Here is a 27,251-nt window from a genome sequence, read left to right as displayed (position 1 = left end):
AATGAGATTCCAAACTATAGCATGTGTTTTGAGTTCTGACTTAAAAATATATATTAAAGGAGACAGTTTAATAATCAACGTATTTCTCTGTGACAACAAATGACATTTTCAACTTCACCGACAGACAGTATAGATATTCAAAAGATGGCAAGAGAAAGTGTTTTTCAGTGTTACAGAGAACTCAGTTACACTCTTTAAGGTGAACTTTAACAGCACTGCTGTCCCCATCCATCAAGGGATCATGCATACTTACACTTAATTTTAGATTATAATTTGAAGAGTGCCTGGGATGTATAGACCATGGGAGTCTATAGAGCGATAACAATACTTCTGTCCCTGCTGTTTCACAAAATTTGTCAAAGGAGATAATATTTAGTTTCTTTTAGGGGAATGAAAACTCCTCTTTCAGCATTGCATTGTTAGTCCAAGCCAAAGGGGAAAAAAGAAAGTGTAAGTGCATAACCAGCTTAAATCCTAAAAAGGAACAAAATCCAGATTGGCATCTGAGTTTATCCGAATCAGCTAGCTTTGTTGACCTTGATTCAATTGTGTTCAGTGCTTGTTTGAACACTTTATACATGAGCAACACTAGCTAATCCAAAGGAGTATGAAGTATGGATTCTGAGCCACTTAGGTTAATTCAAAAACAGCAATTTTCCAAATGAGAAGATCAGACAACAAACTGACATCATATCTAGTTCAAAATAGTTTATTACGTAAAAAAAGGGAATCTTTTATTATTTTATTGTTTTCAGAGTGGTTTACCATTCCATTGTATGGATATTGCAGAAGACACATGTTTACATCTGAATTTAGATTATAATTCCAAGAGTGGCTGGGATGTATATTCCTTGAGAATCTGTAGAGATAGATAAGAGCACATTGACAGATTCCGCTCTCAGCCCCTATCTTCCTGAGGACTAGAGAGACGGGCCATGGTGGTCCAATCTTTAGAGGTGTACTAGATGAAAATAAAGCTTTGTCTTATCTTTGTTGCTGAGAGACTACAATATTCCCATATTCTTTGGAGATATTTCATAGGTGGAATAGATAAGGCATTTACCTTAAACAATTTTTCTGTGACAGCTAATGTGCTAAGCACTAGGGATACAAACACAATGATGACAATCACTGCCCTCAAGGAGCTTACATGCTAAGCAGAAGACAGCTCTAGTAGGTGGGGAGAAGGAAAGATGGTAACAGGAAGGAGTAATGAAGGAGCAAAGAGAAGTTAGAGTACAGGCAAGAGTGAGATGAAGCACAGCTGGGTCCTTCTCAAAATCGTGGTCCGGAGGAGGGAGTCATTAAGGACAGTAGGTTGGCAGTACAGGAGACGAGTTGTCGATTTCTAAAACAAATTAAAAATTGATTCATTATTGATCTCTTCCCCCAATCCTTCCTTAAAGTTCAACTTGAAAGGTCTAGTTTTGGGATTCTGAAATGCTACCTCAAATCATTTTTGCTCAAAAGAAAGTATAAAATCACATTCCCTAACCCCCAACCTTCTCCTGCTGGTATAGATGTTTTCAGGTATCATCTTTTGGGGGACCATAACAGCATAGATCTGGCAATGAGGTAGAATTTATAGACTATCTAGTGCATTCTCCTTTCTCCCACTCCTGAACTTCAATTTGCAGATGAATGTGATCCCCATAAAGATGAAATGATTTGGCTAGAATCACACAGGTTATTAAGGATCCTAGGCAGTATTTGAATCTAGGTTTTCTGATACGTTAGTAAGTTCTTTTTGCAATGTTATCTATCTTGTCTCCCCTGGGATAGAAGGTAAACCAATAAATTGAAATAATCTCTAACACCATATGCTCTCCCGTCCATCTCTCCTGGAAATATGGGATAGTCTAAGTCCCATAATAGAAAGACCACTGTGTGTTTATGAAGTACCAGCATTGACCTGTTTCTTACCTGGCTCGTTTTTGTCATCAAAAAACCTCTTGCGGGCAAACAAGTCATTTTTCCTCTTCCTGTACAACAGGAAGACAACAGTTGCAAGCAATGCAGCTCCTACACTGGCTCCGAGAGAGACACCAAATAATATTCCAAAATTTGTTTTCTCTGGAGTGTAGAAAGAAGTAGAAAAATGAATTTATAGATTCAATAAAGTGCTACCTGCCTGTGAACTATTTTCTTTATTACCATTATTATATTTAATACATATAGATGCAGTTATATGCAGTCATTGAAATAACAGGAGGAATTTGCATACAAGAAAGTGGGCAGCAATAATCCCAATATGAACTAAATTGTATGATTTTTTTAAATGCATGTTTTCTAAGTCAACAGTTCAGATAATAACAACAACTCCTATTTTCAAAGGTGTAGTGCACAGAAATGGGCCTCAGTCTAGAAGTGCTATGGCTTCAAGTCCTGCCTCTGGCACATACTGACAGTGACCCTGAAGCCAAGTCATTTTAAGTTCTTAGTATCCCAGGCAATATTCCAAACAAATCCAAGAGATTTTCTTGCAAAAATATCTCAAATATCTAAAATGATTTTCTCAATGAACTTTGTTTTGTTTTACTAAATATAGTTTTTAATGGACGTGTTATTTATATTAGCATGTCATTGATTCATTATTATTTTAAGTGAATTCATTTTTTCATTTCAGTTTTTCTTACTAACGATAAATATCAATAAATATAACCCACATAAACAAAAGTCCTTTGGGATCCTCAATAACATTGGAGAGATAAGAAAACATCTCTAATTTGTCCAGGATACAGATTGTTTGCACATAGTTGTTTTAATGTTGTCTTCTCCATTAGATTGTGAGAATGTAAGCTCCTTGAGGAAAGAGACTGTCTTTCTCCTCTCTGTGTCTCCAGCACTTAGTTCCTGGCACATAGAAAATGCTAAATAAATGCATATACTATTTTCAGCCTGAGGCATTTCCTGATCTGGATAGCAGCTAGTACTTTTTCCCCCAAAACCTACCATCTCTTCATCTTTCATACATTTTGTAAGTACTTTTCTGTATAAGAAAATTCCCTAGTAGGATGTAAGCTCCTTGAGGTCAGAGACTTTCATATGCACTTCGTATGTACATGTTTTCTTCCTATTATGTTGCAAGTCCCTTGAGATCAAAAATTTTCATTTTTATCCTGGTTTTCCCAGTGATTAACACCGTACCTGACACATAGGTGTCCATCAACCTCATCATTATTGCCATGCAATAGTCCATTGCATTACTGTATTTTGTTCCTCCATCAATACAGAACTTGAACCAGATCTTCTTATATCTAAGCTCAGATGCAATAGTTAAGAATTTGCTTGGGTTTCCTTGACTGCAGCACTCTACTAGCTACTAGCTAACATTTACATAATGGTTTGTAAGGTCTATAAGGTCACACAACTAAAATCTGAACCCGAATTTGAGCTTAGGTCTTCCTGACTTCAGGATCAATGCTCTATCTACTGTGTCACATAACTGCTATCTGCTACAAAACAAGACAACAAGCATTTTTTTTAAGGATTTGTTATGTACAGGAACAGTTCTATGAGCTGGGGACATAAAAGAAGAGCTATACCAAATAATATTTCCATACTAACTCATAGAATTCATAATCTTATAGATTTAAAGTTGGCAGAGAGTATAGAAGTTATCCTATCCAAACCTCTAACCTAACAGATAAAGAAACTGAGGCCCAAAGAGATTATTTGACACCTAAGGTCATGCAGGTAGTGTCAGAAGCAAGATGCGAACCTAGTTCCTCTGATCTTTCCATATCATAATATCCTAAAATACTACAAACTTAAAAATAGAAGGAACAGAGGGGCAGATGGGTAGCACAGTGGATAGAGAACCAGATCTAGAGACCAGAGGTCCTACATTCAAATCTGGCTTCAGATACTTCCCAGCTCTGAAACTCTGGGCAGGTCACTTGACCCCCAATGCCTAGCCCTTACCACTCTTCTGTCTTGAAAACAATACACAGTACTGATTCTCCAATGAAAGGTAAGGGTTTAAAAAAATGAAAAAATATTTAAACGTCATTCAGCCTTAAACTCCAGAGTCAATGTTCTATCTACTATGTAAGGATGCCTTCTTTATTTGAATATGGTCTTGTCTTCAAATGAAGTTGGGGTTTTTTTGTTTTTCATTTTTTCCTATTCTATGATATTTTTTCAATTTTAAAAATAATTTTGGTTGTATTGGCTTAAAAAGTTAATAAAAAACAATGTAAACAAAGTTATAAACAGGAAACGGCAAACTGAGGGGGGTATTTATGGCAAGTTTCTCTTGTAAAACCTTATTTTTATAAATATATAAAGAACTGATTCAAATTTATAAGAATGCTAGTGATTCACCAACTGATTAATGGCCAAAGGATATAAACAGTTTGCAGATGAAGAATCAAAACTATCTATAGTCATATGAAAAAAAAAATGTTCTAAATCACTTTTAGGGAAATGAAAATTAAAAGGTAATGAGAGACAGTGTGGGCTAATGAATGGATCCCTGACTTTAGAGTCAAGAAGTTCCATGACTGATACCTATAATCACTGTGACAATGGAACAAGTCACTTAACATCTCAGCCCCCCAGATAGGACTCCAAGAGAAGTTATTGAGGCATTGCCAAATTCTGTCAATAGAGGGAGTTTGACACCCATGGGAGTTCCCTGTCTCAGTGAAATTATAGGCCCCAACTGCTCAAAAAAGACCCACCCATAACACAGAAAGAATTGATCTTAATAATAATTAATAGCTTGTATTTATACACTACAGTTCTACGATTTAGAAAATCTTTTGTTTGCATGGTGCTACCAGTTTCAACATGAGGAAAACCTGACATGTTTTTCAGTACCCAAAGGAACAGTGTTGCATGCATACTTGAGGTGGATAACTTGTAGAGTGACCAGAATGTTGGTCTTGTAATCATCAAGTTCTGAATTCCAGTCTTGCCTGAGACACTTAATTAACTTTAGGTCTTTCAACAGGTCACTTAACCTCTGCCTCAGTTTCCTTTTTCTATAAAACAAAGAAAATAATAGCATCTACTTTTTCATAGCTGTAAGGATAAAAAGAGAAAATACATGTAATGATCTTTGTCAGCTTTTAAGTATTGGCTAAATGCTAGCTATTTGTGGTGGTGATGATATAATCATCATTGTCACCATTATTAATAGTAGTAGTAGAAATATACTTACTTTCTTGAGGTTCAGTGTTTGACACAAGTTTTGAGATTTTGGAAGCATCTGCAACATGTTTTTCTAGTATATCTAGAGACTCTCTTGAGTCAACAAAATCATTACTGTTGGTAGGCTCTTTGTCAGTAAGGCTGACTGATGTTGGATTCTGGATGGAAGCTGGGGTTGTATTGAGCTTAAAAGATTCTCTGGGCTTCAAAGATTCTATGAATGCATTGTCATCAAAAGAAGCAATGATTTCCTTGGCGACCTCTAGGAAAAGATTAGACTTAATGGTGGGGATTGCTGGAGACTCTACCACTTTGACCTCTTCAGAGCCAGAGGAAATGTCAGTTTTGGTGAAAGATTCAGTGGAACCTTCATTGGTGTTTGACATTTTGTCTTCTTCTGATCCAGAGAAAATGTCAGTTTCGGTGAAAGATTTGATGGAACCTTCATTGGTATTTAACATTTTGTCCTCTTCTGATCCAGAGAAAATGTCAGTTTCAATGAAAGATTCAGTGGAAACTTCATTGGTGTTTGACATTTTGTCCTCTTCTGATCCAGAGAAAATGTCAGTTTCAGAGGAAGATTCAGTGGAGGTGGAACCTTCATTGGCCTCTTCTGATCCAGAGGAAATGTCAGTTTCAATGGATACTTCAGAAGAATCCATCCCAGAAGAAGAAATGTCAGTTTCAGTGGATGCTTCAAAAGAATCCATCCCAGAAGAAATGTCAGTTTCACTGGATGCTTCAAAAGTATCCATCCCAGATGGAATGTCAATTTCAACGGATACTTCAATAGAATCTTCAGTTAGAGGAGATGCTTTGGTTTCATCATGGCTTGAAGAATCAGGGATTCCTGCCATGAAACTAGACTCAGTGGTGGCAGTTGCTGTAGAGTTCAAGTCATGAAATTGTTCATTTGGCATTGCTCCTTCAATCTCTTCTAACCCAGATAAAACAGCAATGTCTTCAATAGAATCTGTCTCAGGGGAAACATCAATGTCAGTGGATGCTTCAATAGAATCCATCCCAGAAGAAATGTCAGTTTCACTGGATGCTTCAAAAGAATCCATCCCAGAAGAAATGTCAGTTTCAGTGGAAGCTTCAAAAGAATCCATCCCAGAAGAAATGTCAGTTTCCCTGGATGCTTCAAAAGAATCCATCCCAGAAGAAATGTCAGTTTCACTGGATGCCTCAAAAGAATCCATCCCAGAAGAAATATCAGTTTCACTGGATGCTTTAAAAGAATCCATCCCAGAAGAAATGTCGGTTTCACTGGAAGCTTCAAAAGAATCCATCCCAGAAAAAATATCAGTTTCACTGGATGCTTCAAAAGAATCCATCCCAGAAGGAATGCTAATTTCAACAGATGCTTCAATAGAATCTTCAGTTAGGGGAGATGCTTTGGTTTCATCATGGCTTGAAGAATCAGGGAATCCTGCCATGAAACTAGACTCAGTGGTGGCAGTTGCTGTAGAGTTCAAGTCATGAAATTGTTCATTTGGCATTGCTCCTTCAATCTCTTCTAACCCAGATAAAGCATCAATGTCAAGGTATTCTTCAATAGAATCTGTCTCAGGGGAAACATCAACGTCAGTGGATGCTTCAATAGAATCCATCCCAGAAGAAATGTCAGTTTCACTGGATGCTTCAAAAGAATCCATCCCAGAAGAAATGTCAGTTTCAGTGGAAGCTTCAAAAGAATCCATCCCAGAAAAAATATCAGTTTCACTGGATGCTTCAAAAGAATCCATCCCAGAAGGAATGCTAATTTCAACAGATGCTTCAATAGAATCTTCAGTTAGGGGAGATGCTTTGGTTTCATCATGGCTTGAAGAATCAGGGAATCCTGCCATGAAACTAGATTCAGTGATGGCAGTTGCTGTAGAGTACAAGTCATGAAATTGTTCACTTGGCATTGCTCCTTCAATCTCTTTTAACCCAGATAAAGCATCAATGTCAAGGTATTCTTCAATAGAATCTGTCTCAGGGGAAGAAACATCAACGTCAGTGGATGCTTCAATAGAATCCATCCCAGAAGAAATGTCAGTTTCACTGGATGCTTCAAAAAAATGTATCCCAGAAAAAATGTCAGTTTCAGTGGAAGCTTCAAAAGAATCCATCCCAGAAGGAATGTCAGTTTCAGTGGAAGCTTCAAAAGAATCCATCCCAGAAAAAACATCAGTTTCACTGGATGCTTCAAAAGAATCCATCCCAGAAGGAATGCTAATTTCAACAGATGCTTCAATAGAATCTTCAGTTCGGGGAGATGCTTTGGTTTCATCATGGCTTGAAGAATCAGGGAATCCTGCCATGAAACTAGACTCAGTGGTGGCAGTTGCTGTAGAGTTCAAGTCATGAAATTGTTCATTTGGCATTGCTCCTTCAATCTCTTCTAACCCAGATAAAGCATCAATGTCAAGGTGTTCTTCAATAGAATCTGTCTCAGGGGAAACATCAACGTCAGTGGATGCTTCAATAGAATCCATCCCAGAAGAAATGTCAGTTTCACTGGATGCTTCAAAAGAATCCATCCCAGAAGAAATGTCAATTTCACTGGATGCTTCAAAAGAATCCATCCCAGACAAGCTGTCCATTTCAGTGGATGCTTCAACAGAGCCTTCAGGAAAATCTGTACTCATTTTATTTGAATCCATAATGATTTCATCCCCAGAATGCATTGAAGAATCAGTGGAAAATTCTGTTGAGATCTCTAATAACTCTGGATTTTGGCTAGCCTGGTCACTGGCTACCAAGAAACTAGCCAAAATTAACATCACCAGGATTCTGGAAGACATTTTTGACTCCTTGAGGGAGCACTGCTCCTTTGTTATTTTTATTTTTTTATTGTATCACCTATAACAAAGGATAAACAAAGATTATCAATTGCCACAAATCTTCCCAAACATGACTATGATGAAGTTCATGTAGGTAACTCTATTAAATGGAGAATATTGTAGGGTGCATTGCATTGGAGCATATCATAATAGAAAAGAATAAAGAATTCCCCCCAAAAATCATTGTATTGCCTATGAAAGTAGAGAAAATTAGGGTTATTATCTATTATCAATGAACAACCATCTTTTGAGTCTATTGTGTGCTAGGCTCTGATAGTACAGTGATAAAACAAAAAATAATCCCTGTTCTCATAAGCTTATTATAGTCCAGCCTAGGGAGACAACATACATATATCTACAAAATCAATATAAGGTGATGGTGGAGGGAGTAGCAGCACCAGCTTGGAGGAATTACAGTCATGTGTGGCAACCAATACTTCCTGTTTTGAAGAAAACTAGGAATTCTATAAAATGGAAGTGAGAAAGGAGAACATCCCAGACATGAGGAAAGAAAGAAAGAAAATTGGAATATTTTGCACGAGGAACCTAAAGGTGACCAGAATGGCCACTATATGGCAGTGTCTGGGGGCATGGATAGGGAAAGAGGAACATTAATGTGAAACCAAAATGGAAAAGTAGATTATGGAGAGTTTGTAAAGGATTTTTAGTTTCAAATAAAGGAGTTTATATTTTATACTTGCAACTAGAGTTAATTGCATGAAGAAGTAACATGATCTAATAAAGCGCTTTAGGGAAAATTCATTTTGTTAGCTGACTGGTAGATGGATTAGAGAACTGAGAGACTGAAGTATTTGGGAACTGATTAGGTAACTTAGGTGAATGATAATGAAAAGTCAAGAATGGTGCAAGTTCACAAATCTGGGAGTAGAGTAGTGAGTCTGGGATTCAGTGAGTATTGGAGATAATAAGTTCCACAATGGATATTTTGATTTTTAGATGCCTGAACCATATCCAGTTTAAAATGGCAAATAGTAACAAATAAATAAAACTGATATAGAGAAGAGAGAGAGAGAATAGAAAAGGCCTAGAGCAGACCATTCTGTCTCATCCATAGATAGGGGGCAAGTTATAGAGGATAGCATCATTAAGATATGAAGAAGAAAGATATCTCCAAGATATCATCCAACTCCTCTCTCATTTTTTAGAGGCAAATGAAACCTAGAGATATTAAGTCATTTCTCCAAGGCTACATAGGTCATGATTTTCAGAGGAGATTGTGTGTGTGTGTGTGTGTGTGTGATGTTGAGGGGTAGGGAAAGGTATTTGAATCCAAGTCCTCTGGCCTCTGAATCCATTGTCAATACTCCTTCAACTATATCCCCATTTCCGTCATCGTCACTACCATTTGAGTTGGGTACAGGATGTAAAATCTCATCAATCTAGACTTCACAATTTTCTGATAATTCAATGAGCCATACTAACATTTGTTTACCATATTTAGTATAGTACATACTATACTATCTGTGAAGAAAGAGATCGTTAAATTTATTATAATTGTGTGTCATAGCAAGTATCTTTTATATATTTCCATACAATCATGAAATCTCAGAATCATGTTGGCCTCCAGAGGTCAAGTAGCCTAATCTATATCAAGGCCAAAAGCCTACAAGAAACCTTCCTGAGAAGTAGCCAACCAGTCTCTGAAGGCAAAGTTCCTCTAGCACTATTCCCAAGCAGCTCCACTCTACTCTCCTATAGTCTTAATTTTTAGGAACTTTCTCTTTGTTTAATTAAAAGTCTACCTCTTTCAATCTCCGGAGTTCAAACAAAATATAGCTGACTTCTCTTCTTCATGTCTGCCCTTCATAAAGTTGAATAACACTATCTTGCCTTCTTTTTTACGTGTTAAAGCATTCTCATTCAATTTGATTTGGTTTTTAAAGAAATCCTCCTAAAATAAGGTTTTGAATCCCTTCATCATGTTGGCCAGTCTATTCCATATATATGTTATGAATCATCTTGGTTCTTCCTAAAACATAGAATCCCAAACTGAACCTATTCTTAAGACTGACCTGGCCCAGGAGGCCTACTCCATCTTCATACTTATGGGTACTTTTATTAACTGCCTTGTTGATGTAGTCAAAGAGAGCCTATGCATTCTTCGGATGCAAACACCTTTGCTGATTCCTACTGAACTCTACACACACACACACACCACTATTGATTCCTCCCTCTCCAATAGAAGCTCAAGTATGAAGAACAACTACCATCCCCATTTTTGTTTATTCTCATCAACTCCTTACATTATAAACTCTTTTGAACCAAGTGTAGCTCTCTACATTTACCCCTGTTAAATTTCTTCTTTCTCGATTTGATCCTTCCTTTTAAAAGGATGACAACTGCCTGGATACTGATTCTGTCAAATAACATAATTCTTCTTCTTCTGACATCGAGCAATTTCAAATTGTTTCAAGGATTTCACCGCTTTGCTTGCATGCAGGTAAATATTACTTTGCTAATTAGTTGCAGCTCTTCATTAAGGCTTGCCTTCTACTTAAAAATCTCATTTAAATTTTAATTAGAAGTAGTACTTGTTATTTCACAAAATCACATTTCTTAAAATGGAGCATTGTAGTTAATGGAAAGGCCACTGGATATAGAAGCCTGGTTTCTAGTCTTCTCTGGCACTTATAAGCCTTGTGATCTTTGAAATTCATGTAAACATTCTGTGCCTTAATTTCCTCATCAGCGAAATGGAAATACTAAAACCTATTCTTACTACCTCACATGATTATTATAAGGAAGCAACTTTGTACCTCTTAAAGTATTAAATACATGTAATATTTTGCTATTTTTGAAACTCAAACATCATTAACATCAACTGGTAACATCATAACAGAAAATTTAGTAGCCAAATCATAAGACCTGGGTTTCAGTGTCAATTGCTGTGCTCCACAACTGTGACCCTGAACAAGTCATGAAAATAATACTGATTTTGTCTACTCTATAGAGTTATTGAGAAGAAAATATTTTGTAAAAATGTAAAGCCTTATGGACAATGAAGTATTTTCATTAATAAAATGCTATAGAGAAGACAAGATTTTAGAGATGGTAGAAATCTTTTTTTTTTAAACCCTTACCTTCCACCTTAGAATCAATTCTGTGTATTGGCTCCAAGGCAGAACAAAGGTAAGGACTAGGCAATGGGGGTTGTGACTTGTCCAAGGTCATACAGCTGGGAAGTGTCTGAGGCTAGATTTAAACCTAGGACCTCCCATCTCTAAGCCTGGCTCTCAATTCACTGAGTCACCCAGCTGCCCCTTAGATCTTAAAGACATACAGACCAACCAACCTTCTATTCTTACAAATGAGAAACTAAGGATTTCCAAAGTGAAATAATTTATACAGTCTAAAGTACTTAAATAGGGAAAGAGGTAAGGGAGTACCTACTTAAGTTTCATTACTTTCTAGGAATCAGCAAACTATGCCATACAGCCAAATCTAGCCAGTTGTCTTCTTGTAGACACTTTAACTTTTTTCAAATGAAGTTATAATTTTTTTTAAAAAATGTAAAAACAATTCTTAGCTCATGGTTCATGGACCATTATTTACTAAGCCTTATATACTATATAACAACTACGTAATCCTTTCTCATTATAATTGCTAATGATAATGATAAAATATTTACTATTAAAAGATCCCCTTAGTTGAAAAAAACTTTCTTAAATAATTATATACATATGTTCGGTAGCCATTAGAAGAGATCAATTAGGGGAGAAGTCTGTTGCCAGCCTTTGAGTATTAGATTCATTTCCCCCCTTACATCCTCTATTTTATCTGTCAAGTCAGGCAGAGGGAGCAAGGTACAGAAACTATTGGGCAGATTTTAATAGTGAGTAAAGAAATCATGGCTTGAGAACCAGATAACTTTGCCTTGGAGTTCAGAAAACACTGATTCATGCCCTGACCCTGATATCTACCAGATGTGCGACACTGGGAAGATAACTTAAATTCTCAATTTGCCAGGCAGCCTTCTAGGTCTGTAAATTTCATATAGGGTATTGACTTGCAAAAGTAGAAAGAATGCCCACACTGGGAGTTCCATAAAATGTTTCGGTGAAGATTCTGAACCCTTTCCACCTCTTCCATAATCTCCCCAGGGAATGCTTTCTTGTATCTCCCCAAAAATCTTAACTAAAAAATACTAAAATGTTTTTTATACAATCAACCATAGTGGTCACACAGTAGCTATTCTCTATACTCTCCCACACACATACCCACTAACTAATCTGCTTTCTGCCTACATCTTAGTCTTTTCTTTAATCCATTGGTCCCAAAAAATCTGGAAAAATCAAAGGACCTTGGTTCAAATCCTCGCCCTAGTTTGAATTCCTGTACTATCCACTTCAATCTATGTGATACTGAACAAATCACATGACCTCTCTGGGCTTCAGTTTCCTCATCTGTAGAAAAAATAAGTTGTCATGTGGTATAAGAAACAGAATGCTAGATTTATAGTCCAGAACACTTGAGTTCAAGTCCTACCTCCAATAAAGACTGGCTGTATGAATCACTTCTCAGTGGCTCAGATAACCCTCTATGAGACAATCAGATACAGGAGAGTTAATGCTCTGAATTAATTTAGGACACGGCCCCACTGAGAGTTCCTGATAGTAAGGAAATCTGAGGGACAACCATTCATCCAAAGAATCAAGTAGGAACGATAAAATCAGATGACATTAGGTAGGAGTTGGATTCTAACCTCCAATAATCTCTGAAGCTCTATAGTCTTTCAGCTCTATATCTATGCTTCTGCAATCTATTCTATATCAAGCCCCTTCCTTTTTTCCCTAATATAGCAAAAAAATGCAATCTGTTTATTCCAAAATTCAACTTGAATAAATTGGTGATAAGATAGTCCCTGTTTATAGTAAGAAAGTGTACCATTCTTTAGCCATGGTGGTCTGTGAGATCCCTGAGGTTCTATCCTACTTTGGAGAGTCATCTTTCTGAAATCCACCTATTCTCTTCAAGGCTTGGCCCTTAATTAGATGCTTTCTTCCCTCAGAAAAAGCAGAATTTCTCAGGGGAGGGTAGAGTCTTGGATCTGAACAGAAAGAAAAGAATGTTTGGACCTAATGCTGAACTGCATTTTGAGCCTTTGCTTACTTAGCGCAGGTCCCAGAGTTTTATCAACAGGATGGCCAAAAGAAGATGTAGTTTTCAAAGGTAGCAAATAGTGAAATTCAAAGAAATTTGCACTCAGGACAATGGAATGCCAGATCCTGAGAAACCTGAAACATAAGTTTTCAAAGAAAGTCTTACTTTTCTGAGCAAATTAGAATTCACTATTCATTTAGTTTTATTCCTTCTGGATTCTTTGGGTCAGTGATTGGCTCTTGGAATTCCCTATTGTCAGGAACTCCCAATGGGGCTGCACCCTGAATTAATGCAGAGTACTAACTATTCTGTGCCTGGTTTTCTTGAAGGTTTACTTAAGCCACTGAGAACTAAAGAGACTTAACTAGTCATACAGTCAGTATATGTTGGAGGCAGGACTCAAACAAGATCTTTTGGATTCCAAATCTAGCATTCTTTTTTTTTTTTTGCTAAAACATAATCCCTCTCTGTTCCTCTTAGATGCTAGAATTTTCTATGGATTACATGTTAGATTTTATGTGAAATCTCATTATAACACATGAAGTGTGGAGAGTTACTCTGGGCACTTTAGGAAGTCTATTTTTCTTTTCAGAGAACTGACATGAATTCTCTAAACTAGTGGTTTCTAAAAATTTTATTTTAACATATATCCATATGTAAATTTTTGACCATAAAACTACACTTATGTAAATGTGATAATAGCTAATATTTATATAGTCCTTTAATATTTGCAAAATACATTAATTATCTAAGTTTACTTTTATAAAACCCCCAAAGGTGAGCACAATTATTATTCAAATTTTACAGAAGAAGAAATGAAGGCAAACAGAGGGGAAGTTATTTTTTTCTGGATCAGACAGTTAATAAGAATCTGCAGCAAGATTTGAATTCAGGATAAGAAATAAGATTTTTCTGACTCCAGGCCCACTAATCTAATTACTGAACTACCTAGCTGACTCTATATTTACTTATTAATAAATTGTATGGCTAGATGGATAGATAGATACTAGAAGATAGACAGACAGACAGACACACAGACAGACAGACAGACAGACAGACAGACAGATAGATAGATAGATAGATAGATAGATAGATAGATAGGTAGATGGACAGGCAGACAGACAGACAGACAGACAAAAGACAAATAATGGAAGGGTTCTAGTGTGTCCCCATCTTACAGATGAAGAACTAAGGCAAATAGGAGTTAAATAATTGGCCCAAAGTCACATAACTCATAACTAGTAAATATCTGAGGCCAGATTTTAATTCTGATCATCCTGACTCTAGGCCCAATACTCTATCTACTGTACCATTTAGCTTCCCTACATATTAGTGCCCTATATTAATGATTATGTATATTACATAATTATGTACATTGCAGAATTACATAAATTAAGTATAAATTAAGTATGAGATAAATATAAAATATTTAAGTCTATTGTCAATAGAGAAAATAAAGGAGACTAGGGCTCCCTCTACTATAGTAAGGGAGTGATATGATCAAACCAATGTTTAAAAGAAGTGATTTTACTGTAGGATTTAGAGGGGTGATAATCTTGAGGTAGAAGATCAGTTAGAAGTCAATTGCTAGGTGAGAGGAGATAAGGGTCTGATTTAGGTAATGCCCCATTGAGTAGAAAGGAGATAAACAGCAGAAATGTTATGGGATAGAAATAAAATTTAATAATCACTTGGATATTTGGGGGTAATATAAGGATACCTAAAATGGAGGCAGGGAAATTAGAAGTTGGGTGGGAAATTAGTTAGGGGAAATATAAATATATAGGGATCTGTGGTGGCTATGGAAATCTATTTATACATTATCCTCTTTTACATTATTTTGACCCCAACAAAATGAGGAAGGGTTGTTCTTCCTCATCAGTCCCCAGCCCACTCTCTGAATGATACCTGACAGAAATATGAAATGATCTGAGAGAAAAGTGAATTTACTGAGGACAGGGAAGGGGAGAGGAATTTTCCCATTGATACCCATTTAGTTACTTCTATGGGTGATACTTAGATGGGGACTATCCTGAGTGATAGATAGATACCCATATCAGAAGTCAACAAAATTGTTAGGAGAGGGCATAGAGGAGAGAATATTGTGGAATAAGTAACACAAAGTAGTGTTGGAGATATATTCCAGCATTTGTTAGTATTAGAAGTCAGAGTGAGATTCATCTTCCCCTCGCCCCTATGCTTGATCAATCCTAAACCAGTACGATAAAGCCAGGGACCCACAAATGGCTCCAGGCCCAACTTTGTACTCCATATCTCTATGCCCAAAGGAGTTACATTTCAACATTTGCAGAGCTTATAAGTCCCCATTGATCAACGTAAGGGAAAAACACTATGTCACAGTTGTCCATGTCTCTTTGGAATGAGCGTAACAAAATTGGGGCATGTGTTGAATTTAAAGAAACGTGTCCTTTAAAAAATAGTGTACCTGGGGTTCAAATCTGGTCTCAGACCTTTCCTAGTTGTGTGAATTTAGGCAAGTCACTTGACCCCCATTGCCTAGCCCTTACCATTCTTCTGTCTTAGAACCAATACACAGTATTGATTCTAAGATGGAAGGTAAGGGTTATTTAAAAAAAAAAAGCATTCTAAGAAAGGGTCCATAGGTTTCATGTAGGGTGTCAAAAACAAACCAGGTTAAAAACACCAATAAATCTAGCAGAAAGTCTTTGCTAGTCCTAAGCCAATAGGAATATTCCAATTCCAGAGAGGCAAAGAAGGAAATGAAGAGAGAAAACTAATAGAACGTAGCCCTACCTTCCCAAAAGGTAGCTTCTTGAGAGCTGGAACTGGTTGATCTAAGTCCTTTGAATTCTTTGGTTATCTAGGTTGTTTGTTTATTTTTGGTTGATTGGTTATTTTTTTTATTTGAGCTATAGTTCACCTAATTTAAAACTATATGCAAAAGGAAGTTTTCAGGGATAAATATGAAGCAAACAGAAGTCATGCTTTATATTCCAGAAATTATAACAACTATCTAGGAGGTAGTAGAGTGTACAGAAAACCTTGTTTTTGACAGAGTACTGTGACCTTGTGTAAGGTCCAAACCTTTTGGAGACTCAGTTTCCTCATATATAAAATAAAAGAGGCCTCTGAGGTTCTTCTTAGTTATAAATCTTTACTGTCAAGTGGGTTCAATTCTGGTTTTTGACTCCTATTACTTGTTTGAGCATGATTAAAATCCTTAACTTTCTTGGACCTCAGTTTCTTCTTTTGTCAAGCTAGAGGGGATTGGACCAAATGGCCTCTGAGCCATTTCTAGCTCTAGCTCTATTATATTATTGTATGATTTACTATGGAATGAACTTAGAAGTCATCTAGTATAACCCTTTTGATTGTACAGAGAAGGGGATTGATGATTTGAGAAGCCAAAAACAAACAAACAAACAAAAAACATCAAAAAACTTTGCCCTGTTTACGAAGATAGTACATGGCTGATATCCAATTTGAACTGAAGTTCACCAAGGCTTAGTCACAGTTTCCTCATCTCTCAAATGAAAGGATTAGGCTGGAAGACCTATGAGATCCTTTCAAACTCTAATTCCAGAAGAATATAAGCTACCTGATGACAGGACTATTGAAACATTTGGGTGTTTGTATTCCCAGTGCCTAACATAAAACTTCTAATCCTGCAAAAGAAAAGAATGGCTAGCTAGGTAGAGATTCCCCTCATCCAATCAGTATAGCTGAGAGAGAGTATCTTTCTATCATCTCATAAAAAATGTATTGAAAAGGATTAACCATTAAGAACAAAAACCTTTGAAACCTGAGATACTTGTCTCTAACATTCATGAAATAGCTCCCTCCCTTCTCTTTTCTTTTCTTGGGAGAAAAATTAAAAGATTATGGGAAATTATAGGATATCTGATTCTTTTGGAGGTAGGAAGTATAGGGTGGGTGCTCGGTCTTTATCCTATGAAAGGCTGCATGAAGGGCTGGTGAAACCCCCTCCGTTCCTCCCATTGGAAGTTCAAAGTAAGAAGCAGTGGAAATAAAGACCATTCATTATGAGCAAACCAAAAATCAATATTGTTACACAGATCAGGTGGAACTTTTTTGTGATGCTGAATCATAATGCTTGTAATAATTATGAAAAATGAGGGTGTTAAAATCTAAACTATGGTAATAGAACCAAAAAGTGTCATCATGAGGTCCTCAGCTGCCTCCTAGTTCATCCTAAGTACCTATGGAACCTCTTCTATATAACGTTTCCAAAAATTCAGCTGAATGATCATTGTCTGAAGACTTCCAGTGAAGAGGAACCCAATGAAGAAAACTAGTTGTTCAAATAAATGAGATTTTTAAGAGAGTGCAGCAGGCACACGTGGATGAATGAATTGGTTTAAACCGAGAAAACACTTATTAAGTATAAAATATTAGACAGAAACACAACACAACAATGTCTGCCTGTATGGAGCTTCCATTTTACCAGAATTCCCATAACTGCCACACAAGAGAAGTAGTGAATTTTAGTCACTTTTCTGATGATTTGCATCTTCCTCTGGATTCAGAAATATCAGGAAAGCATTTAGGCATAGCCATTAGTGAGGCTGTTATTCTGCCCCTCTATTTTCTGCCCCACGATTTCCTAACTGTTCAAGTGAAATGAGAGTTACATTATTTTTTTTTAATTTCATTATTCTAATATATCTACTATTAAGTGTCTAGATTAGATCAGAAATGATGGTTTCCAAAACAGGGTCTTTATGGATTTTTGCCTGATGGGAGAGGGAGCAACCCTGACAAAAGTTTTGTACAAAGCAGAAAGGCCTGAATCATACAAAGAGATATCTGTTAATGAATTCTTTAAGAACTGAAGTTAATTAGTTCCAGGTGAGAGGAAGCCTTAGTATGAAAGACACCTGAGTTCAGGTTCTGACCAGAGTCAGGCTCTGACAAGCTGTTATAACAGTCATAAAGTCCCTTAACCTCCCCATGCTTGGGCAACTAAGACTAAGCATGAAAAAAGGAACTGCTGATCTTTTCAGAGAGAGAAATTCTTTAGCAAAAGTTCCCTAAACCAGTGAACCCCAAGTAAAACACATGCTAAGATCCAGCCCTCAAAGAGTGAAGAGAAGGATTGTATCTTTAAAGGATCTTGGGCCAGGTGGCCAAACCAAAAAGTTCTAGAACAACTTTTAGTAATTCTAGTCTTCCATCTCTTATTTTTCTATATGGAAAAAAGTTACCTCAAAGGTCACATATTCTGAAAAGGAAACTAGTATCTAAAAGAATGACCTAATGATCCTAAGAATATGTTTAGATTGTCATTTCAGAAGACATTTTCTCTTAGAAATGTCTACATCCTTTCTAGTAGTAGGTGAATTGTCATTTCTATATTTTTCATAGATCTTGTCTAAGGAGATTAACCTTTGTTTCTTGCAAAATTTTGGCAGATTTGGAGTAATAACTGAAATTTTAGAGAATTTTATTATTCTGTACTATTCTTATGAAATTGTCCAATGAAGATAGAGTTAACATCCAAGTCCTTTATGTAATATAGCCTATATAAAGGTGCCTAAATACTATTTCCAGAAAATAAAAGTAAGCATTCTCCAGCTGAGAAGGCTGACTGCCTAAGAAAAGTAGAATTAGAAATTGTTTGACTGAGAATATTCATTTTTTTCTGATTTCTCCCATATTTTTTCTGTAATTATTTTGAAACTTCCATTGAGATTCATGGGGCTTCATAAGTTCCTTCCCAATTGCTCTAAGCTTCCAGTTCTCTGCCCAACACAGGTTTGCATCTCAAACTGCCCTTTCTACAGATTTACAGATTGTACAGAATTCGATAGATCCTACAGAAACCTCAAGGAAGGTTTCCCACCATCCCATCAGCCTACAAACTCAGGTTCAATCATAGACTCCCTCGATTTCCTTCTTTCCTTTTTCTTTGCAAGGCTCATGCCAGCCACCATATAAAATATGAGTCAGAAAGTTAGTTAGTCAGTGCACGAGAGCAGATGTTTGCCTGGGTTTTGGTGATACCAACTTGAATCCTGACCTGTGATTGTGGTTAATTCATGAGTTTAAAGAAATAAATTGAATAAAGGAAACAAGCAAGCTAGACCTTTCAGGTTTTAAGCAAGCACTTACTCTGAGTCCTGTGGAACGTCTGCTAACAGATGCTGAAGGAGAGGCTTCCGTTCTCCAGGAGGAACGTGCCAGAGAAACCAAATTAGGTGCAACTATCTCTTGCCCATGAAATGGAGCACCCAAGGAACCTGACTGACCTGCTCCTGGGCTGTCAGGTTTGGAAGCTCACCTCAGTGAGCTCTTAAACACAGATGCCAAACTAGTAGCACTCAAATAAAAAACCTGCACCTTAGAATTCTGGGTAGGTAGATGATTATCTCTCTCTCCTTTTTTAATTTTAGGCAAACAAGGGACATCCAATTATTTTCTAGTGTTCTAAGATAAGATAACTCATAAATACAGGACTGTTAGTTTGGGAATCCAACCCAATTGACAAGGTGTCTTAGGAATTCTGGACACAACTGAGGGTGCATGTGTTATCTCTTTTCTCTATCTCTGCCTCTATCTCTTTTTTTTTTTAACCTTATCTTCCAACTTAGAATCCATACTGGGTATTGGATCTAAGTCAGAAGATCAGTAAGGGCTAGGCAATGGGGGTTAAGTGATTTGACTAGGTTCAAGCATCTGGGGTCAAATTTGAACTGAAGACCTCCTCCTCCCCCATCTCTAGACGTGACTCTTGATCCACTGAACCACATAGCTTCACTCTCTATCTCTCTTAAATCTCTCTCTTTGCAGTCAGAGTATGTGAGTTCAAATTCTGGTTCTGCTTACTTTTATTTGAGTCAGACCCTTTACCTCTATGGGCATCAGTGTTTTCATTTGTAGAATGAAAACAATTAAACTAGGTGATTGGTAAAACATTTACCTGTAGGAAAAAAAAGACATTTATTTGTAAAATGAAAATGATTAAATTAGGTGATTGGTAAGACATTTACCTGCAAAATGAAAAAGACATTTATCTGTAGAATGAAAACGATTAAACCAGATTATTGGTAAGACATTTACCAGCCCCAATCTGTGATCTCAGGGCAGGGAAAAAAAGATTTCTTCCAAATAGCCTATTCCTTCACTGGGAAAACAGTTAAGAAAAGAATTGCAACTACATAATATTTAAATTTTTTTCTAGCATTTTTTAAATGTACAAATTTGTTATAGTGTATATATACTGATGACCAAACAAGAACTAATAAAATCTTGATTATAAAAGAAAAAAGTAGGCTATTCTTTGATGAAATGCAGTCCAACCTAATTTAATTATTTTCAATAAAGTCTTATGTATAAACTAAGGACTTGGTATGTTAGTGAATGCTGAGAGCTTTGCCCTTGTAGATGTTCAGTTGCAATCTTTTCAAAAGGATTCATTAAAATGAGAATTCTCTAACATGGTTGATTGTGTCCCACAGGATCTTTTGTATGGGTAATTATATTTATAAAGGTAATAATAAATTTCATCCTTGCTTAAAAGTATGATTGTATGCTTCAAGATCTGAAGACTACATAAGCATAAGTGTTAAATGTGGAAGGTTAACATAAAATGTGATAAAATATAGGAAGGACTTTGCATAAAATATTTAGCATCATATATACATGAGGCGACAGCTATTACTACCAATGTGTGGCTGGAGGTATATGAATTGGTAAAATAAAGCCAGACAGGCTAGCAGAGTGCCAGAAGAGAGAAGAGCAATGAAAAGGCCAGGGGTGGTTAAAGAAAAATGATCCACCATCAATAAGAATAGTAATCATAATAGTTAATTCATCAATGTTCAGTCCTTTCAGTCCTGTCTGACCCTTTGGGACCTCATTTGGTATTTTCTTGGCAAAGATACTGGAGCGGTTTGCCATTTCCTTCTCCAACTCCTTTTGCAGATGAGAAAACTGAGGCAAATGGGATTAAGTGACTTACCCAGGGTTACAGAGGTGTGTAACCCTGTGTAAGTGTCCAAGGCTGGATTTGAACTCAGATCTTCCTAACTCTGGGCACTGCACCATTTAGCTCATGAGAATTGCTAATATTTATATATTATAACATATTACATTTCTTAATGCCATATATTTTCATATAAGATGTAAAAAATAACAAGAATATAATCTATGAATAGCCAATGATCAATTTTATATATTCAAGAACATAGTATAAATATGAAATATGCAATTATGAAGGCAGCTAGGTGGCATGATGAATGGAGTGCTGGACATGGAGGCAAGAATTCTTCCTCAGTTCACATCTAGACTCAGACATTTACTAGTTGTGTGACCCTGGGCAAGTCACTTAACTGTTTGCCTCAGTTTCCTCATCTTCAAAATGAACTGTAGAATAAAATATAAAACTACCCTAATATCTCTGTAAGGAAAACCCCAAATAGGGTCACAAAGAGTTACAACTCAACAACAACAATCATATTATGTAATTGTTAGCTTTTATGACATATGCATCACTGATAAATACAAAAACAGATCAGTTCCAGGACTCCCTGAGTCTAGAATCAGAAAATCTGGGTTCTAATTTGACCTCACATACCTACTATCTGTGTGACCTTGGGCTTTAATTCTGTTTGCCTTAGTTTCCTCATCTGTAAAATGAGAATAATATTTGCACACATCTCTTAGAGTTGTGGTCAAATGAGATAATCATTTTAAGGCTTTTGCAAGGTGCCTGGCATTTAGTAAGCACTGTATAGATGTTATTATTATTATTATTAATATTATATGACCTTTATCTCAGGCTCTACAGGGCACCATGTATCTCATTCTGGACTTGCAGCTTGAACCTAAAAAAACTATATCAGTATTAGAATTCATTGATCCAAATTCTGGGTTTTCAACTTGTCCATACAGTTGTAAGTAACTACATAAAGTATATTGGGATACCAAATGACTAAAGATGATAATCTTAGAACGTTAAGGATGGAAGGTACCTTGGACATCATCCAGTCTAAAGTTATAGAGGAGAAAGCCAGGGACACGACGATGAAAGGACATATTTCTACTCAAGGAGAGAGTAAGAAACTAGACCAAGATGAAAACCTGAATCTCCAGACAGATAGCGCAGCACATGCTAGGGGCCAAATTATTACCATGAGAATCAACCTTCTCTCTCTCTCCCATCAGATAATTGAGAAGAAAAACAAATCCTCCTCAACTAGTGCACCCTTGAGTAATTCACTTACCTGTCCTGAGGCTTACCTCTAAAATGAGGGAGTTGAACAAGATGACCTCAAGGTCCTTACCTACTCTACATTTATGATATTTCAAAGAATCTTTTCTTTTTTCTTCTAATTCTTCTCATTTGAGTACCAAATGTTAAAATCATGAATGATGGGAAAAAAGAAAGTAAACATAAGAAGCAACCTCTCAGTGAATATTATTCTAGTCCAAGGACCCAACCAGGAGTTTGTGGATTTAAAAATATGTATATATTGATAACTCTGTTTCAATATAATTAAATTCCTTTATTATCCCAAGTATTTTATTTATGCATCTCGAAACACTATTTGAGATGGCAATGATATCAGAAGGCTTCATAAAGGGACACAAAAAATGTTCAAGAATCCCTATTTGTTATTTTATCTCCTTAAAACTTTAACTTCAATCATCCCACCAACAATCTATAGTTCTTTTGTTTTCCTTTTCTTTCTTTTTTTAATCTTCCTTCTCAAAAATTGGACTTGTGATTTTATCCATACAGAGACCTCCTGATAAGGGAATTCTATTAACAACAAAGATCATTTACTGGATAGAAGAAGTGGAACCAAAAGCATGAATTAAAATCCTTCTAGCACTCAGGCTAGTTTTCTGCCCACTAGACTACCTGTATCTCCAGTTCTCAATTGGGAGGCGGGGGGTTCTGTTTCTTTTCTTTGCTTTTAAGCATTGTATGGCATTTCTTCCTTTTTTTGCTCTTCTATGCTATTCTCTTTTCCTTTTGTTGACCCACACTGATACTATGACAATTGACAATTCCTTCCCTCTTGTAGACCAAAGCCCTTTTTCATCTCATGCAATTCTTGCCATGACATTTTATATCTTTTAGAGGTGACCGAACCCAAGTATTAAAGATTTTCTCCTCACCCCTTTAATATCTTGAAATAATCATGTATTATAAGAAGTGTGCATGTGTCCTACTTCTTGCCATGACTAGCCCACTACCTTTTTCCACTGAAAAAAAGCAAAAAGCAAAATAAAATACTAAATAGAGGGCATCAAAGTAGGAGCTCCCATTGATCATTTCAGATACTTTGATTAGATTTCACTAACAAGGTTGTAATTAATTCTCTTGTGTAGTAGTAGTAGTAGTAGTAGTAGTAGTAGTAGTAGTAGTAGTAGTAGTAGTAGTAGTAGTAGTAGTAGTAGTAATAATGTTCAGTCAATTCAGTTCTGTCCATTTCCTATTTGGGGTTTCCTGGGCAGAGATACTGGAGTTTCAGCCATTTCCTTCTCCAGCTCATTTTGCAAAATGAGGAACTGATGCAAACAAGATCAAGTGATTTACCCAGGGTCACATAGCTATTAAGTATCTGAGACCAGATTTAAACTCACAAAAATTAGTATTCCTGAATCTGAGCCTGGTAGTCTACGGTGCCACCTAGCTGGCTTCTAGGCTATTTCTCACATGCGAGTTACCATTGTTAAAATATTATCATATTTTATCTGATCATAAATTTTTCCATTGTCCTTTGCAAAATTATTATCTTCCACATAGTGCTTTAAGGTTTGCAACATGCTTTAGAAATATTAACTCACTTTAGCCTCATAACAACCCAAGAAGACAGAGGCTGTTTGGGTACCAAGATGAGGAAATTGAACCAAGCAGATCTAAAGTGACTTGCCCAGAGTCACACAGCTACTATGTTTCTCAGACAAGATTTGAACTAAATTCTTCCGAATTCGAGACCTAGTAATTTACTATCAACTGTGATACCTAGACGCCTTTTTGACTATTTCTCATGTGTAAATCACCATTGTTAAACTATTGTCATACATTTATCCTTCCCATAAATCTCTCCATCATCCTTTGCATTATTTGAAATTTTGTTTTTATTTAAAAGCCATTTATTAGACACTCCTTATAAAGGGGACATTATGCCAGGGATTAGGGATGTAAAGATAAAAATATCAACTATCCTTGATGCCAATAAATTTCTATTGTTGTGTGTAATCATAATCTGTATGCGAGTCTGAGCAGAGTTTTGAAAGAAGATAAGAGATTCTGAAATGCAAGATGAGTCGGATAATACATTCCAGGTGTTGGGGCTAACAGTGCAAATTCAGGAAGATGAGAGATGGAATTTCAGGCATGGAGAGCAGCAAGGGCTGCCTTTAGGCAGAATATTGAGTGCCTAAACAGGGGTCATACAAAAAAAGGTTCGAAAAGTTGGATAGAACAAAATTGTGATAGGATTTAAAGTCTTGCTCTGTAGTTTGTATTTTTTTTTCTTGTAAGGAGTGGGGAGCCATAGCATATTTTGAGCAAGGGGAAAGTCATATTCATTATCTCTACCTTAGGATGGTGAATTTAGTAGTAGAAACTTTAGAATATGGAGCAGGCAGGAAGAAGAAGAATGGAATTGAAATCATAAGAAGGATTGTGTCTTTCTAAGAGAATGGAAGAACAGAGGAGAGAATGAGAAATTTGCTTACAAGAAATATATTAAAAAATGAAAAACATACATCAAGTAAAAATAAAGGGATTATGCCTCAGCTGACAAAAACAAGAAGCAAGAGTATCAATAATGATCTCAAAGTTAAAACTAAAAAAAAAAACTACCTTATGTTAAAAGGAACCATGAATAATTAAGCCTTATCAATACTAAACTGATATGCATAAAATGTTATAGCATTCAAATTTTTCAACAAAAAGGTAAAGGAATTACATGTGGAAATAGATAACATAACTCTAATAGCAGGGGACCTTAATCTTCCCCTCTCAGAATTAGAAAATTCTAACCTGAAAAATAAATAAGAAATAAGTCAAGGAGGTAAATAAAATTTTAGCTAAGGTAAATATATGATAGATAGCTATTGATAATTGAATGGGAATAAAAAGGAATATACTTTTGTAAAAACTGATCATATGTTAAGACACAAAAAAATTTAAAGTTAAATGTAGAAAAGTAGAAATATTAGATGTATCTTTTTCAGATCATAATACAATAATTATACATGATAAGGAACCATAGAAACATGAAATATAAATAAATTAAAAATTAAATAACTTAAAGACTGATTGCATTAAAAATAAACATCATAAAAATAATAAATAATTTTCTTAAAGAAGATGATAATAATGAGACAACATGCCAAAACCTATAGAATGTAGCAAAAGAAGTAGAGAAAAATTTATATCCCTATAATTTCAATATATTATTAGTTATTATTAATATTAATTAATAAAAATCAATTCATAATTAATGTTTATATTATTAATAAAATAGAGAATGAACTGACAACATAGTTGGACACACAATTAAAGGCCTAGGAAAGAAACAAATTAAAAATGCCTAATTAAATACTGAATTGGAAATCCTAAAAATTAATAGTGAGATTAACAAAAGTGAGTGTAAAAAAAAATCCATTTAATTAATAAATAAAATTGAGTTGGTTTTCAGAAAAAAAATAGATAAACCATTGGATCATATAATTTTAAAAAGAGATGAAAACCAAGTCACCAGCATACAAAATGAAAATGGTGAATTTACCACTAATGAATATGAAATCAAGGCAATCATTAGAAGTCATTTTCCCCAATTTTATGCCAACAAATTTAACAATTTAAGTGACATCGAAGAATACTTACAAAAATATAAATTGCCTACACTACCAGAAGAGAGAATGAAATATCTAAATAAAATTATTTTTGAAAGGAAGTTGAATATGCTATAAATGAACTTCTTAAGGGAAAAAAACAAACAAACATTAGGACCAAATGGATTTACAAGTGAATTTTACCAAACATTTAAATATCATCTAATTCTAAATAAATTATTTAGAACAAAAGATAAGGAAGGAGTCCTACCATACTCCTTTTATGAAACAAATATGATGCTAATACTTGAATCAGGAAGAGAAAAAAAAACACAGAAAGAAAATAATAGTCCAATTTTATTAATGAAAATAGATGCAAAATGCTAAATAAAACATAATCCAGGAGATTACAAGAATATATCTCATTCATTATATATTATGGTCAAATAAGATTTATAACAGGTTAAGCAGGGGTAGTTTAATATAAGAAAGCAGTTAACATACTTGATTACAACAACAACAAAAGTAGCAAAAATCACGTGATTATATCACTGGGTGCAGAAAAAGCCAAGTGTCAAATGATGAAATGATTGAATGTAAGGACCAGACATTCAGGAGTAATAAACCCAAAATCACAGCCATGGAGAGAGAAAGAGAGAATATGCTTCCTGAGGAGACCAGCTTCTTGCAAACAAAACAAAGTGGAAGATAAGAGAGGAAAAGATAGTAATAGGAAGAATGAATACCTATGTGTCTGGGAAGGACACCAAGCAAGGTTAACACCCAGCACAGTGATGATAGCTTTGTATGTTCCATTGATTAGGACAAAGAGAAAAACTTTTATAGACTGTAGAGTTTTAAGCATTCCATCATTCTTAGGGATGTAACTTTCTCACAGAAAATTATTTATGAAAAGACTTTAACCAAAAACATTTCTAAGGCATTTCTACAAACCCAAGCAACTGAGGAATATTGACAATCCCTTGAAGATTTACAGGGATTAGGTGAAAAGGGAGTCTGAGTCTTTTGGTCAGGGCATTGCAGAAGCTTCTTTGGTTATCAGAATAATGAACAGCTCCAGGATACATAGGAAGGAAGCTTTTCAGGAGATGTCTATGTTTATGTTACAGCTAGACGATGCATTTTGAGCTGCTATCTTGAGATTCTATAAGGATGGTCGAATTTATGTAGAATACAAGAGAGAAAGCTTTCTGTGGAGTGTAATGTGGAGGAGAGAAAATGGGAAAAGTCTGCAGCAGAGCTGGAGAAGCCAGGACTGCTGAACCTGTCAATCAAGGAGGACATTCTAAATAGAATGGAGACCAGGAAGGACCACTGAAG

The 27,251-nt window shown here is 35.7% G+C and overlaps 2 protein-coding genes across 7 annotated transcripts in view; one reads left to right on the top strand and one right to left on the bottom strand.

Moving 5' to 3' along the window:
* The window catches only part of ANO3 (anoctamin 3), a 616,473-nt gene that overhangs the window by 525,027 nt on the left and 64,195 nt on the right, over positions 1–27,251 (top strand). The gene's annotated exons all lie outside the window — the stretch shown is intronic.
* Positions 694–19,425, bottom strand: MUC15 (mucin 15, cell surface associated). Its single transcript, XM_007497183.3, has 4 exons — positions 19,224–19,425; positions 5,168–8,007; positions 1,924–2,073; positions 694–1,348 (listed from the first exon to the last, which is right to left on the bottom strand). The coding sequence occupies exons 2-4, from the start codon at positions 7,947–7,949 to the stop codon at positions 1,305–1,307; spliced, it is 2,976 nt and encodes a 991-aa protein (XP_007497245.2). The 5' UTR covers positions 7,950–8,007; positions 19,224–19,425; the 3' UTR covers positions 694–1,304.

Source organism: Monodelphis domestica, chromosome 6 (genome assembly GCF_027887165.1).
Source record: "Monodelphis domestica isolate mMonDom1 chromosome 6, mMonDom1.pri, whole genome shotgun sequence".
Taxonomy (NCBI): Eukaryota; Metazoa; Chordata; class Mammalia; order Didelphimorphia; family Didelphidae; genus Monodelphis; species Monodelphis domestica.
Note: the sequence above shows the minus strand (reverse complement) of the source record. Positions and strands in the feature narration are given on the sequence as shown.

Excerpts from the sequence above, each read along its gene's own strand:
- MUC15 (XM_007497183.3), bottom strand. The coding sequence starts at position 7,949 with ATGTCTTCCAGAATCCTGGTGATGTTAATTTTGGCTAGTTTCTTGGTA. Across the intron at positions 2,074-5,167 it reads AAACACTGAACCTCAAGAAA|AGAAAACAAATTTTGGAATA; the intron begins GTAAGTATATTT and ends TCTACACTCCAG. Across the intron at positions 1,349-1,923 it reads TGATGACAAAAACGAGCCAG|AAATCGACAACTCGTCTCCT; the intron begins GTAAGAAACAGG and ends AATTTGTTTTAG.